At 38.5% G+C, this 13,788-nt stretch overlaps 1 protein-coding gene across 3 annotated transcripts in view; it reads right to left on the bottom strand.

The window, feature by feature from the left end:
• Window positions 1-234: 234 nt before the first annotated feature.
• Window positions 235-13,788, bottom strand: part of PEX5L (peroxisomal biogenesis factor 5 like) — a 117,038-nt gene continuing 103,484 nt past the window's right edge. For all 3 annotated transcript variants that reach the window (XM_056359129.1, XM_056359130.1, XM_056359128.1), the window contains 7 exons: window positions 13,197-13,313; window positions 12,126-12,269; window positions 11,184-11,254; window positions 9,793-9,990; window positions 8,279-8,444; window positions 7,764-7,921; window positions 235-7,019 (listed from right to left, as the gene is read on the bottom strand). In XM_056359129.1, the coding sequence (XP_056215104.1) occupies window positions 6,815-7,019; window positions 7,764-7,921; window positions 8,279-8,444; window positions 9,793-9,990; window positions 11,184-11,254; window positions 12,126-12,269; window positions 13,197-13,313 (1,059 nt within the window). In that variant the 3' untranslated portion in view covers window positions 235-6,814. The remainder of the gene's footprint in view (window positions 7,020-7,763; window positions 7,922-8,278; window positions 8,445-9,792; window positions 9,991-11,183; window positions 11,255-12,125; window positions 12,270-13,196; window positions 13,314-13,788) is intronic.

The raw sequence follows: 13,788 nt of genomic DNA on the forward strand, positions 1-13,788 counted from the left end.
AAAATATAAAAATATCACTACCTCAGAGTAACGATGAATTTATGAAAAATGGTAATGACAAAATGTCTTCTGGGCTTGATTTTAAGCAGAGAAGCATGTTCACATCATAAACACTAGGATAGAAGACTTCATTAAAAAAAAATCCTTTATTTCAATTGGAGAAGTAGGTCCCTTCTTTCAGTTCAAGTCATTATAGTCAAGACCGTTTTCAGATTGAAAAGAGATTTTAAAATCTTTGAAGCCACAGACAAAGTTTATTTTTAAAACATATTTAAAAATTGCACAGTTATAAATAATAAATACAATTTAATATGTGAAAAGAACCCAAGGAAGGCATGCTTCCATTACAGTACAAAAATACTACATTAAATGTGGTGCTCTGCAAATAGTCATCTATGACCATAATAAATTGAACACATCCAATATGCACATTGTTCATTCTTCAGGAAATAGATTATTTTAAACAGCAGTGCAAGGAAACATCAAATTAAAGCATCAGTAGAGTACAGGTCTGTGTTTAATATTATACACAGCTGATAATGCACTAAATATACAGAGGCAAAGTTACCTGTAGTAAGAAACTAATCTTTTACTCTGTATGTACTTACACTCGGATTCTCAGTCTGGGTCAATATGAACCTTTGTAACGGAATGTAAACATTCAGGTGTAGGGCTGAGCTCCCACCTCCGCATCCGCTGCCCACCTCACTGCTAAGCCTTGCACCTACACTTAACTGTCAAAACAAAAAGTTAAGTGAGCAATGGAAGTCTTTGCAGCAGCAGGGCTCTTCAGATGGCCCAGGCGAAAGTATCTGCCAACCCTATAATTTCTTCTTTCCTGTATGTTGGCTTAAAAATAAAGCCAAAAAACCTGATGCAAAGGTTTTCAGTTTACAGCATATAGAAGAAGCCACACAGAATGCCTCTCAAAACTATATCGTTCTATTTTAGATATGTTATACTCTGATATATAAAATAGATTTATAAATGTTTTGATTTTTCTGAATTTACAATAGATTATTGATACTAAAAAGGCTATTTAAATTAAAGTTCTCACCAATGTCAATGGCATTCTGTAAATGTGGAAGGGGAAAAAAGATCAAAGCACATTAAGTCTTGGCCATGCAAGCTTGCTCAATGGGCTGGCACACGTCCAAGCATTTGTAAGGTTACAGCTTATTTTAGGAAAATTTAGATTCCTTCTTTTTCCCATGCCTAATACCTATTAGTGGGCTGAGGCTCTGAAACTTTCTGTGGATTCTGTGACATGCCTAGGTTTGGTCAAAGTGTCAGTGATATCTTCATGCATGGCACTCCTTTTCTCTGATTTATTTCACCAGTCCAAAACCAGTAGAACTATAATGAAGGAATCTGATTTCTAGCCTAGATGAGGTTTGAATGGTAGATAATAGTCTACTGCATACCCACCATTTTTTTTTTCACAACGTGCAGTGCATTTTGTCTATCACTTTTATCTGTGATTACTTGGTATTTTATAAACATTTATTACATAAACTTACTGTACAGACTGCTAAGCTGACAACGCTGGTGACCAGAAATCACAGGTTTTCAACTGTGCAGGTTGTTCATGCAGTGTAACTGATATGTCTCATTTTGCAGGTGCACATTTGGGCAAAAGTAATCTACAACCACGTTGTGTTTCACTCCAGTTCTCACCAGCTCCACCAGGCTTTACCTCTGTGGCTGCCAGTAATTTTATCAGTGTTATGGAGGCCCGAGGGCAATGGATGTTCCTGGGATCATCTGGCTGATCTGTTACTGTTGTCAGGGTCCTCCTTTTTATCTGACAGACAGGTTTAAGTTTTCTAAATTGGCTCATTAGCTCTTCATACTTAAATAAATTGATGTTCTGAGCTTTCAGCTGAGTTGTCCGCAGCTGAAAACAGTGTCTGCAGCACATACTCAGATCCTAGGAAGTTTTACATCTACATATTTCAAACGGGGCAGTCGGACACTGAGCTGCCTTCAGAGTTAGTGGGTAAGTTTGAAAAGCCTGGCTGTGGTAACTAAGTGTAGACTGTTGTTTCACTGGTTCTGGGAATCTTTGTCTCTGGTTTGGTGCTATTTGGTTTAGCCTAGAGAAGAAAATGTAAAAATCCAAACACCCAGCTTCACTGTGAAAGCTGCACACGTTTAGCTTTGTAATTCTTAAGAGGATACTAAAACGTGTCTGCAAAAGCTGTTACTACAGATGTCTGTCATTAAACACTCGAAGCAAACATGAAGTCCACAACACAAAGTGATTTCTAAGGATGGGATTTAGAAGGGCTCTGTTTGGTCTAACCTGTTCCAAATAACATGAACGACCCAGTTTTGAGTCTGGCAGATGCAAAGTACTTTTAAAATATCCCACAGAAGATACTGATCAGTAGTTTAAAAATACCCTATGTGTGGGCCTTCTGCATGCATTCTGTAAATATATACGCAAGTCGCATTAGTGCATGCTTTGTGTTAATATTTCAGTGTGGTTATTTGTTACTGTAGTTAGTTGCATGCAATAGTATCATATGAGGTTTTGTCATTTGAACCTTCCCCTTGATATTTTTACAAGTGCTGTGATTTACCAGGTCGTAAGAAAATACCATTAGATACAGATATGTATATGAGTTTACCTGAAGATCAAATTGATCCTTCAAACTGTCATAAACCAGTCTATTGCACCAAGGTTTCTAGAGTCATTACAGTTTAAAGAGATCAGCAAGAAATGAGCCTATTGCTTTCATCGCAAGGCCTCACTCCATAAATAACTGCTTTGATTTCGGTGCCGGTTCAGCATGTGCAGTGGTCCTGGAAGCCAGCCCTCAGCCGGTCGCTGAATAACATGCACATGAGCTGATCGTGCAAAGTGCTGAGCACTCCTGTGAAGACTACAGACTTCCAGTGCTCAGCAGCTTGATGGATCAGACTTATAGGTCATAAATATTCATAAAGCTTTGCAGAGGAGACGGACGGTCACAAGCTGGGGTTAGGAAAACATTTTTTAATTGCATGAAATATAAAATAGAAGGAAGAATCAAAAACTTGGAATCAATTACCTGGCAGTGATAAATCACCTCTGGAGAAAGAGGGGAGTTAATGAGAAGAGGAAACGGGGGTGGGAGATGATGATAAACCGCTGCAGCACTCTCATTTGGCATCACCCTATAGATGCTGTACAGGTGTTACCCTGAAATGTCTCCAAGTCTCTTCTCTGCTGAAACTGTTACTCTGCACTTTCTCGCTCAGACCTGCGCAACTCTGTGTGTTGCCTTTCAGTGTATGTGAGCGGTGACCTCACCCACGCAGGCAGTGACACGGCACGCTCCCCTGCGCACAGGCGGTGCCATCGTATGCAATGACTGTTACTTGCCCGTCTTCCTTCCTCGCACCCCTGGGCAAGTCGGGGATGGCAGGAGGTTTTGACTTGGTCAAGCTCACAGGGAGCACTGAGAACAGGACTGAGATTTCATGTCTCACTCTCAGGCTCCATCTGCTACTGTTCAGCCGCTGCCTTATTTATCCCAACTCATGCCTGGTTAGAGGGATGAGTAGTTGAATTTCCTCTTCAGGTTGTTGATACGCTGCAGCCTCCTCACATGCTCTCCTCTTGCTCTTTCAGGCAAATATACATGATTGCGCCTGAATATTTAAAAAAACACCGTAAGGAGGTCAGATCAAAGCTGTCTAATCCTGTCTCCTGTACTGAGTTCTGCAGCGTTGGCAGTGGGGGCTAGAGGAGGATAAGGCCCAGGATATTGAAGAAGTCCCCAGAAACACCAAGAGCTGCTGAGCCTGACCTGTACAAGTGAGGTGAGCTCAGTCACTGGCCGCTCTCCCACGCAGACTAGACCAGAACTGGTGTCTAGCGTGAGATATGCCACTGTCCTTGCAAGTCTGTCTGCTTTAGTCTTTCCCTCACGCAGTGCCTTGGTTGGTGGTACATGAGTAATTGGCTGTCTAAAGCGGGAGAAAACAGTTGGGATAATCTCCAAGACCATGCACGTTTTCTTTGGATAGGCTTTGCAGCCTGCGTCCCGTGCAGCAGAATTGCAGTGCTTGTGATGAACCAAGGGCCTGAGTATCCCCTCAGGAGGCAGAGTTCAGCCCCAGCGATTTGCCTCAGGGTTTACACAGACAACTTTCCTCGTACCAATCGCATGGTGTTGACGTGTATCAGGAGATGAATGCAGTTTTGAGCAGTGCATCCCAGGATAAATCAAAGCCTACCTACTTTGTCTGTTCTTTTCTGGGGAGGCTAGGAGTTGCATTAGGGTTTCCTAACAGAATTGCTGTGTTACTTGTCCACACACTAGAGAAGAGGTTTAGTGAACTGCCATCGGTATCAAACGCCCCTTGTCATTCTGACTCTGAGAAGTCAAGCAATTAAGTTTGTTTATTTGAAAGGTACAAAAGTAAAGCTCCTGAACAGCTAATTCCTCTGGATAAGCACTGATTATCCTACACTACAGCACAGAGGATATTCTAGAACTTGTGTGATGGCAGGGCATCAAGCAAAATCTAAGCACATATGCCTTTGCTTTACAGCCTCTTCTCAAAGCTGCCTCCCTTTTCTCTTATCACTTTCCAGATTCAATTGCACTGCACCTTCTGCTCTGCCTTATCAATAAAGAGCTGTCATCACACATCGCTGTCAAAGCAAAAGAGCAAACTGTTGTCAGCAGATATGCATACAGCAGCCCACTTAGCTAAAATGACATCCCCCGTCAGTCCTTGATAACCAATCCTTAGAGAAAGTTGCAGGAATCAGAAATCATTAAATGCTTGATTAGATAAATAGGAATATATGTAAACAGTGAATTAATGAAGCTCTATTAAAAAAATTCCTGTAGCTGTTTCAGCATCTCTATTCTGTGGGAGAGAGTGAGGGGTAAGCCTTCTATTTTTTTAATGAGAATTGATTATTTTTATTTAAAAACTATAGTCAGTGATTAGATGCAGTGATTACACTGTCTTACATGGAATTTTCCTTTAAGTGGTTACTCAAAATAACAGACAGCTGCAAGAAACTTTAGGTTTGTACTGGTGAAACTGTCCAGTTCCCACAGAGATTCGTTCTCTGTGATCTGTGCAGTTTGATATATTTTTTTTTCCGCCAGCTGGTTGGGCTGGATTTTTCTTTCCATGCTGTTTATAGGAAATGTGCTATTTGTCCCACTTTTAACACATTCCAGTAGCTACCCTGCACATTGAATTCCTGACCACAGATGATACCGTAGCCTTCTAATTACACTTTTTGTCTTTCACTATTTAGGAAAAATTATAAAATATCAGCAACTGAAAATTACCTCCTTAAAAATTTCTGTTCCTGTCTTTGATTGACACGTTCACCTTGAGCTAAATGTGTTTTGATGGTAGCCAAATCAATTCATTCCTCACATGGCAGCGTACTGCCCCCAGTACTGGTCCCCATTCGTCCAATCAGGGAAAATTAAGATGGTGTGTATATATATACACATTTTAAAGCAGCTACAAATACTGATGTTATCTAAGGATTTAGTCTGCTACCATGAAGGTCACTGAGACTTTTGCTACTGCTTGCTGTAACAGGAGGATTAAATCTTATTCTCAATCCTACAAGCATTACATAGACCGATTTTTTTCAGGGAAATTTTTCCCTTGAGCATGGTCTGTAGGCATTAACTCCTATGAAGATTTTTCTGTATTTGCAATAAAGATCTGTAGCTTATTACATTCTGAAATGGCATAATTCACATACAATGTATATGTGCATGCACATGCATGTATGTGTGTAGTGTCTGATGGATGCATAATGGAATAATCTTTCGAAACAGATAATGGAGTTTATACTGTATTTGCATTTTTTAAACTTAAGAATATTGAAAACCCTCGCAGCACACTTAAGGAAATTATATTTGGTCCTCAATGCCAACAAGGCTATCCTGTACATTCTGCTGTTAGTAACCAAAATAAGAGCACAGCACTATTTTACAAAAAGAAAGATTAAAGTGCATAAGTACACAGATAGGTGCAGATCCTGCTGTGAGCTCCTTTGAAGCAGGCATACTCTGTCCAAGGTCAGGTATAGCTGGTTTAAACAGCAACAATCCTAGTGCAAATTACCACTTCTGCTGGCAACGCTTGGCCTTCCTGTACGTACATGGCCTAATCCGATAGACCTCAGTGTACAGTGGTCCTCTTAACATTGCACACAGTTTACAACACTATGAGCCTGCAGAATTGGGCCCAAATTAGTCAGGGTACCTTTGAAAGCAAAAATTGTCTTGACTGCCAACTGAAGTATATTCAAAACAAAATATTTCCGTTTTACATGCCTCTATTTTCAGAGCTATGTTAACAATGGACCTTGAGAAGACTTTGCAATAAAGAAACCCGAGGATAGGGAGCCCACATTGTACGGCAAAGTGATGTCAGCACAGTGCAATGGGCTCCTAAGCAGGTTCCTTGGACGCATTGTTTGCCGTTCTAATGTGCAATAACGATTATCTAGGTTTGTTCTTAATATGTTTTTCTTTGTATAGCTGTGTATAAATAGAGAGATATAGCTTGCATGGAATGAAGATTCTTCAGAAATGGTTGCTTCATCTAGTTCAGGGCTTCGTCAGATTAGCCGCAGCAACTTTCAATTTTTTGAATTTGAATTTACTTAAAATATTTTGTGCTTTTGAACTTTTTCTTTTGGAATAATGTCCGAGAGAATTCCCCTACTGATCTACAGCCGTGATTTTTTGGAAAAATGTGGTAATTTTGAGATGAGTAATAAAAGAGTTCTCGGTTTCCTAATACAATTTAATCAATTTGTGGATACTTTTTATTACGACTCTAGATTAAAAGCTCTTAACAGAATGTCTAGATCACCCACATTGGCAGCTTGAAATAGTTCTGGTTGGTCCATCATAGACAGAGCAATTCGAAGTGCTGCCCAAATATTGCCTGACAGAGCAGGATGGGGAACCTGTTTTTGATTCCTGCTCTTTCTTTGCAAACTGAGAGCGGTGAGAAAATTGCTGACAGCCTCCCTGTAGGGAAGAAGAAAAAAGACAAGCGATATAATTTGCTTAACAGCTAGAGTAAAACTTTCTAGAGTTCTGTGCTAGGCTCAAGTATATAATTTTACAATGTAGTTCATCAGTCTCTTTGTGTTATTCTTGCTTGATTTTCTTTAAACAAGTGGATGTTGCTTGTACTAATGCAAAGCTCAGTCTATTCATACATCAGGGAATATTGTCTTCATTGCTGTATAGCCCCCCTTCATCTTAAATGTCTTAATGATCATTAAGTCCTGATCATTAGGACCCTGGAATACCACTCTTGATTCCTGAAGAATGTACTGAAAGTGGGTTTGATGGCATTAACTACTTGAAGCAGTTTAACTGACGTTTCCCTTCTAAAGACAGGCTCTTACGTTTTCATTTAGAAAAGCTCTTAAGCATAGGACTGAGTTTAAGTGTGAGTACAATTCCACTGATTATAAGAATACTTGCACCTAGACCTAAAAAAATGCTTAAGCAGCTTGCTGAATGAGGGATTTATTTTCTTTTAATAGAAATTCAGTAGTTCTGTTACGTAGAATTGTAGTTATAAGTAAAGTATCATTGCTTTGTTAGTACTTCATGAAAAATAATTACAAAGTTTCACAATAGCTGAAATTATGTAGCTATATTCTGATTTCTTTTTTTCTTGGATAGTGCCAGCTAGAAAATGAATTTTCACTTGGTAGTTATGGTCCCTCAGTTTTTTGTTTACATGTTTTTGTAACTTACCTGTATGCCCCTAGGTTGATGCAGCTTATCCCTAAATTGTATCTGGACCTAATGAAGCCAGGCTGTATTTCTAAAGCACGTGTGTAGGCCTCGACAGCTTCTTCGCTTCGATCTCCGTTTGCCAAGGTTGCTCCAAGACGGTTCCATAATGTATAGTCCTGGTGTGAAAGTGAGTTTTAAAAGGGACATAATAGCTTGGTTTTGCTTGCAAAGCAAGGAGGACTGCAGAAAATAACAGTATCGTATTTTCTCTTAATTGACATGGAACGTGAGGTTCTGAGTCATGATTACAGGCAACTTTATGTAACTAGTACAATTAATCAGCACACAGCTAGAAATTGGACATGTATAAATCTGCTTCTAAATGGGACTGTCTTGTAATTAACATTTCTATTTCAGGTATTAAAATTTTAATGGATAAAGTGACATCTCATTAATATTAGACTGATCAAAAGGGGAGAAAGAAAATGGCTTGTGAAGCTAAATTCTTAAAAATGTGAAAACATAAAATGTACCTCTGGTCGAACAGTTAAAGCAGCACTAAATGCATCTATTGCTCTGTTAAATTCTCCATTCAGGTGGAAAAGAACTCCAAGTCCCGTCTGCAAGTCGGGGTCTATCATATCACCATTCTGGTGAGCAGCCTCCAGGTATAAATCCTTTACTTCTTCAAGTAATGAACTAGACAAGGGTGGAAAATAACTTAAAAGTTCCATCTTACAGTTCTTTACAAATATTGCAATATTGATTGCATAGCCAGAAATGAGAATCCTTGTAATGGATTTGTCAGAAGTGATATACTCCTAAAAGTTGAAAATAAGCTTCTTCAGCTTTATCATGACAAAGATTTACTTCCAGGTGCTGTTTTAAACTCATGTATGGAACAAAAGGGTTCACCTATATAATGAAGTCAAAGTGCAGCTATGACCCCAAGTGAGATTAACTTGAAAGCTTATTAAAACTATTAAAATTAGATGAGTTTCTCAGACGTAAAAGAGTTCTTTACTGGCAAAAATAGTAGTCATTCTTAGGAGGAATAGATCAAGTGACTAGCCAAGACCCCTGAAGAAAGATGTCAAAATTTAAGACTTCTGTACCCATGGTAGGCTTCACAAAACCTGTGCACTGACAAAACCAGATGTCAGTGGGATGAAGCCAAAGTAGAATAACACACTTAGCAATTAAGCAGAACTTGCATATTTTATTTTTGCTTATACTCAATTATCTTGTCAACCCAGGGCTTGTTAGTGATAAGGGTAAAACATCAAGCCTGTCTTCAAAATGACAAACAGTGAGATAGCCCTAGTGTTTTAGCTCTGTAAATGATGTTTATGCTTTTAATGGCTTTATCGTGCATCTCACAATTCAGAGATGCTTATTTATTGACCTTATGGAATCATGAAGAAGGGCTGCCAACTCATGAATTGTATTGTAATTTAAAATGGCTGCCAGCTCCCATTACGGTATGCTAGGCTGAAGTCAAATAAAATGACTACGCTACCTCTGGTTAGAACCAGAATGGCTTTTAAACAAGCAGATGCTACCTCCCAATATTTTCAGTGGAGTGGAGCCATGTCCCATTACAAAATGGCTACAATTCCTGCATTCTAGTGGCTTGGTTGGGATATAGGAAATACGATGAACAGTAGGAAGAACACATGTAGCACAGGATACAGGCCTGGTATGGATTTGGAAGCAGCTGAAGAATACAGATGCGGGATGTGGCAATACAGAGGCAGCAGACAGGGTCAGAAGGAAGTGATGGGAGTTGAGGGGAAGCATGTCTTTTTAGCTGCTTTATTATTTTTTTTTTTTTTTTAACTTCCAGGGGAGGCATAAGATATAGCCTTCTGTCACTAAACCAAATGTCCTGTGTTGGCTTCCCAGCCACTCCTGCCACTAGAGAGACATTGGGCCTTCCATCACAGGGAACGGGCTAGACATCTACAGAGTAAAGGGGCAAAGTATGCACCTTCATTTCTAGTGATGTCATTAAAATTTCCACCATCAGGATTTACACGGCATTTACCTTTCATCTGATGTCTTAGACATTCTTCTGGTGAGTGCTGGGGACCCTTTTTTGCTTTTTGCTATGTACTTGTATTTTGGATTTTGCTTTATCCAGTTTCTTAGAGCTTGATAGGCTTCTTGTTGATGGCCAGTGTTAGTATAACTTACAGCCAGGGCCATTAGAGCTTTTAGGTTGTTTGGCTGTAGTTCCAAGCACCTAGGCAGAAAATAAAAATATACTGAAAAATATTCCAAAATAATCTCGGGAAAAAAACCCACAAATAAAAATCACTCTAACAATTAAGATCTACCCAGTAATGCTTTTAAGGAGGGACTTTGTCTTATTTTTCTGTGATAAATGCATTATGCATATGTTCACACACGCACGCACGCATGTTGCTGTGTATACACACATATGTACATAAACACGTGCATACGAGTTTTGTTTTCATCCTTCTGGTTATGAGTAAATGTAGGTAAATTCATTTTTATAATATCTGTCTGTTGAAGTGAAGTTTCACGTAAATTCAAGCAAATCATTTAATATGCCTTGCAACTATACAAAAAGGTATCTTGAAGACAATTTCTTCCATTCTTATGACTCTTCTCAGTCATCCTGAATTTTCAGTTTTTCTTTAATAAAGCTGGAGCCAATCAACTCAAGCAGTCGTTCTATGGTTATATACCATTAACTGAAAACAGAATCTAGTCTACTTTGTGAACATCACCGTTGCTTGTTTCAAAACTGCGGGGATGAACAAGCCCTAAATCAGGCAGCCCCTTGGATCTCTACCCAGGAAAGCTGGTAAGCTACATATAAATAAGTTAGAGTATCGTTAAGTGAAATGGCTCGATAATTAACATTGCTAGTGCAATTGAATATGGAGAGGGTACATGCTTTAAATGGAAACGGGAAAACCTACTACAGAAAGATAATAATAATGCTGATATTTTGGAACTGACATACTACATACAAGCATACTGTGATCTTCACATCTCTATCAACCTAAAAATGTTGTACATTTACTATTCAGCAGCTGAAGAGAGCTCATGCCAATTAAGGAAACCCCTTCATTAAGGGACAGACTACAGAAAATGTGCCAAGTGGCTAGAATATAAAAAAGGCACTTTATTTGCATTATGCCTCATTAACGTTTATCAGGCCGTGTAACTTTTCTTTTGTGCAACTACCTAAATTGCCAGATTAAATATTGAACTTATTTAATAAAGCAGAAATACTAATCACTAATCATCCCTCTGAAGTACTGGGAAGACTTCTATGTTTATATCAATGCTTTACTTAGTTAAATAAATGCTTCATGTTACAAGATAAGTATGACATTAAATATACCTAGGCCTCCACTACCCAATACTCATCAGACCCCTTATTTAGCAATTACATTCATCTACCTTTGGAGGGCGACAATGGCTGCCTGCTCATTTTCATTCTCTGCCTGTGTTATACCCAGGAACTGCCAGGCCTGCAAAAATTATCATTATTGTATTATTATGTTATATATACCCAACTGCAAGAAAATTTATGACTAATATCACCGTTAAGCAGCAGAGTGAATAAAAATAGCAGATCTTTCCAGCACTAACTACAGGTTTTTCTACAGTGTGCATACCAGCAGTACAAATCAATGCAGTTTTCAGTATCTTTGGGCCTGGTAGTATTTATAATCAGTGAATGCAAAGGTATTTTGCCAGTGTATGATCCCATGATGATTTCTTAGATTTGATTTACTGTACATTTTAAATGTTGGAATTTTATGGAAAACAGTGAAGAACAATTATTAAGTTGTATAGAAGGTTTAAGGGATTCTAGGAGGCCCGGAGATTCTCTCTGCTTTTCAAAGTACTGCTGCTTAGTTTAATGTAGCAATAGATTCAAAGGGACCTAGATATTCACACTGTAGATATTTTTCATGCTTCACAGAAATCAGACTTTAAATACATACTCATTGAAAACATCAATATTGCAGAAATTGATACAACTCTTAAGAAATTGTCAATATTCTTGTTAAATCAAAAATGTTCATCTTTTCAATAGCAGTGTTTAAAAGATAGTTTGAAAACACCAGGAAAAGAAGGAAAGGTTTGAAATATTGTTGCTTTTGAATGCTTTCAGATGATAACTTGGAAATGCTATCATTTCAAAAACAAATTCTCATCTTATGGAAAGCTCACCTTTCTCTAGTTCAAGGCATACACTATTCCAAAACTGCTGTTAGCATTCAGTCTGTTTCAGTCAGTCATGACTAGCAAAGGTTTGGGCCCTGAAATCATTCCATCATTGCATGTTGAAGGGAGTCCCCTTCTCCTTTATCAGTAAAAGGCATGAGTAAATACCTCGGCATCATTGGGTTCTTGTAGAATAGCAGCCTCCAGGTATAAGATTGTAACTGGCAGGTCACCTTCTTTCATTTTTTTCAGTCCTTCCTCAAAAGCACCAGGCCAGTCTTTGAAGGGATTATCAGTATGGAAATAATAACCCTGGAGAAGAGAGATAATGTAGCCACGATGAAGCACTGTAGCAAGGAATGGCAACTTTTTAAAACTGGCTCACTGTTTTCCAACTGGATGTAAACATCCCTTGTTCTGTGAAAATGGTATGAGCTCCCCCATGAAATTTCAGTGACGAAAAGCATAAAAAGTGAGCATCACTGGACATTTATGCTGTCTTTATTTTTACTTTAGCTCTGAAGTTATACATACTGGTACTCACGTGGGGCTCTCCTGCTCGCATCAAAGATAATGGCAAGAACTCGCACTGCCTACAATAACAGCAGAACTGAACCTAGCATGAGCCCCGCACATCCAATTTGGTGGTAAAGAGCACACATCAAGCACTTCACTCCCTGCAGTGCCTGTAACATGTTGTATGTTCAGTTAATACCCTGATATCTTCAATTAAACTTCAAGGTACAGAACAGTGTTGTAAGCACCTGAATTTATTTTAATATTTTTTTAATTTTTGCCTTTTTCTCTTTTTGCCACTGCAGTGTAAAGGGTGTATGCTAATACCAGCTACATAACAGAAATCAAATAAAAACATACAATGGAGGGAATAAAGAAGAGAGACAGAATCTCTATCATTTCTATTCTCAACAGTGTTTGAATGTTCAGATTTTTTTATTTGGTGCTCTTCCTTAAGTGCCCATCTTTAAAGATGCCCATAATCCAGCAGTTTGCTTTTTGATCCTTGTGGCTGAATTCAGGCAGTGTGCAAATCTAAATGTATTCTCACTATGGTAAGGTCTTTTAAGTCTACCTTGCTCACAGACAATTACAGAGGATGAGCTCCTTTGGGTAAAATTAGCTTCCAATGCCCAAAGAGTTTTCTAGGATTCCCTTGAATAGCTGAGGCTCATCTCAAAGTTTCACAGGAAGGATGTACTGTATTAAAAAACTTTGTAGTACCTTCTCAATGGTTGAGATGGTAACTTGTCCTGGTGCTTCCTGGTTCTCTGAAATCCAGTTTCTGCGAGCCATTTCTTCCCATTCTGCTTGCATTTTATCCCAAAACTCTGTGTCTGACTAGAAGAAAAAGAGGAAAAAAGGAAAGAAAATGAACAACAAAACTTTAAAGTGAAATGGTAAGCTTTTAATTTTTTTCTACCAGTGGTCTGAGACTGGCAATTTTGCTTAGCAGTATTAATTCTACAAATAGTCATACTGACTGAAATACTACTGGTTATATTTGGAATTCCTTATAATTAAATTTCATCTCTTATATTGGAATGCATTTGGTCAACAGAAAATTCTTTATCTCAGAGGCAGCGTGTGTCCTACTTGAAAGAGGATTTGCAGCAGCTTACAATGCATGTTATTGATGCTAATAGCAAATTGTTACATAAAATTTGAAGGAAATGAATGCTGCTAGTCCCTGGCCAATAAAAAAAGAAAGAAAAAATCAGCTAAGTGTATATGCTAAATAGCAATAGATATAACAGTTTAAAAGAGAACAAGCATCCCACTATAGGTATATTCAGCATGATTTTCAGCTACCTAA

Source organism: Falco biarmicus, chromosome 13 (genome assembly GCF_023638135.1).
Source record: "Falco biarmicus isolate bFalBia1 chromosome 13, bFalBia1.pri, whole genome shotgun sequence".
NCBI lineage: Eukaryota > Metazoa > Chordata > Aves > Falconiformes > Falconidae > Falco > Falco biarmicus.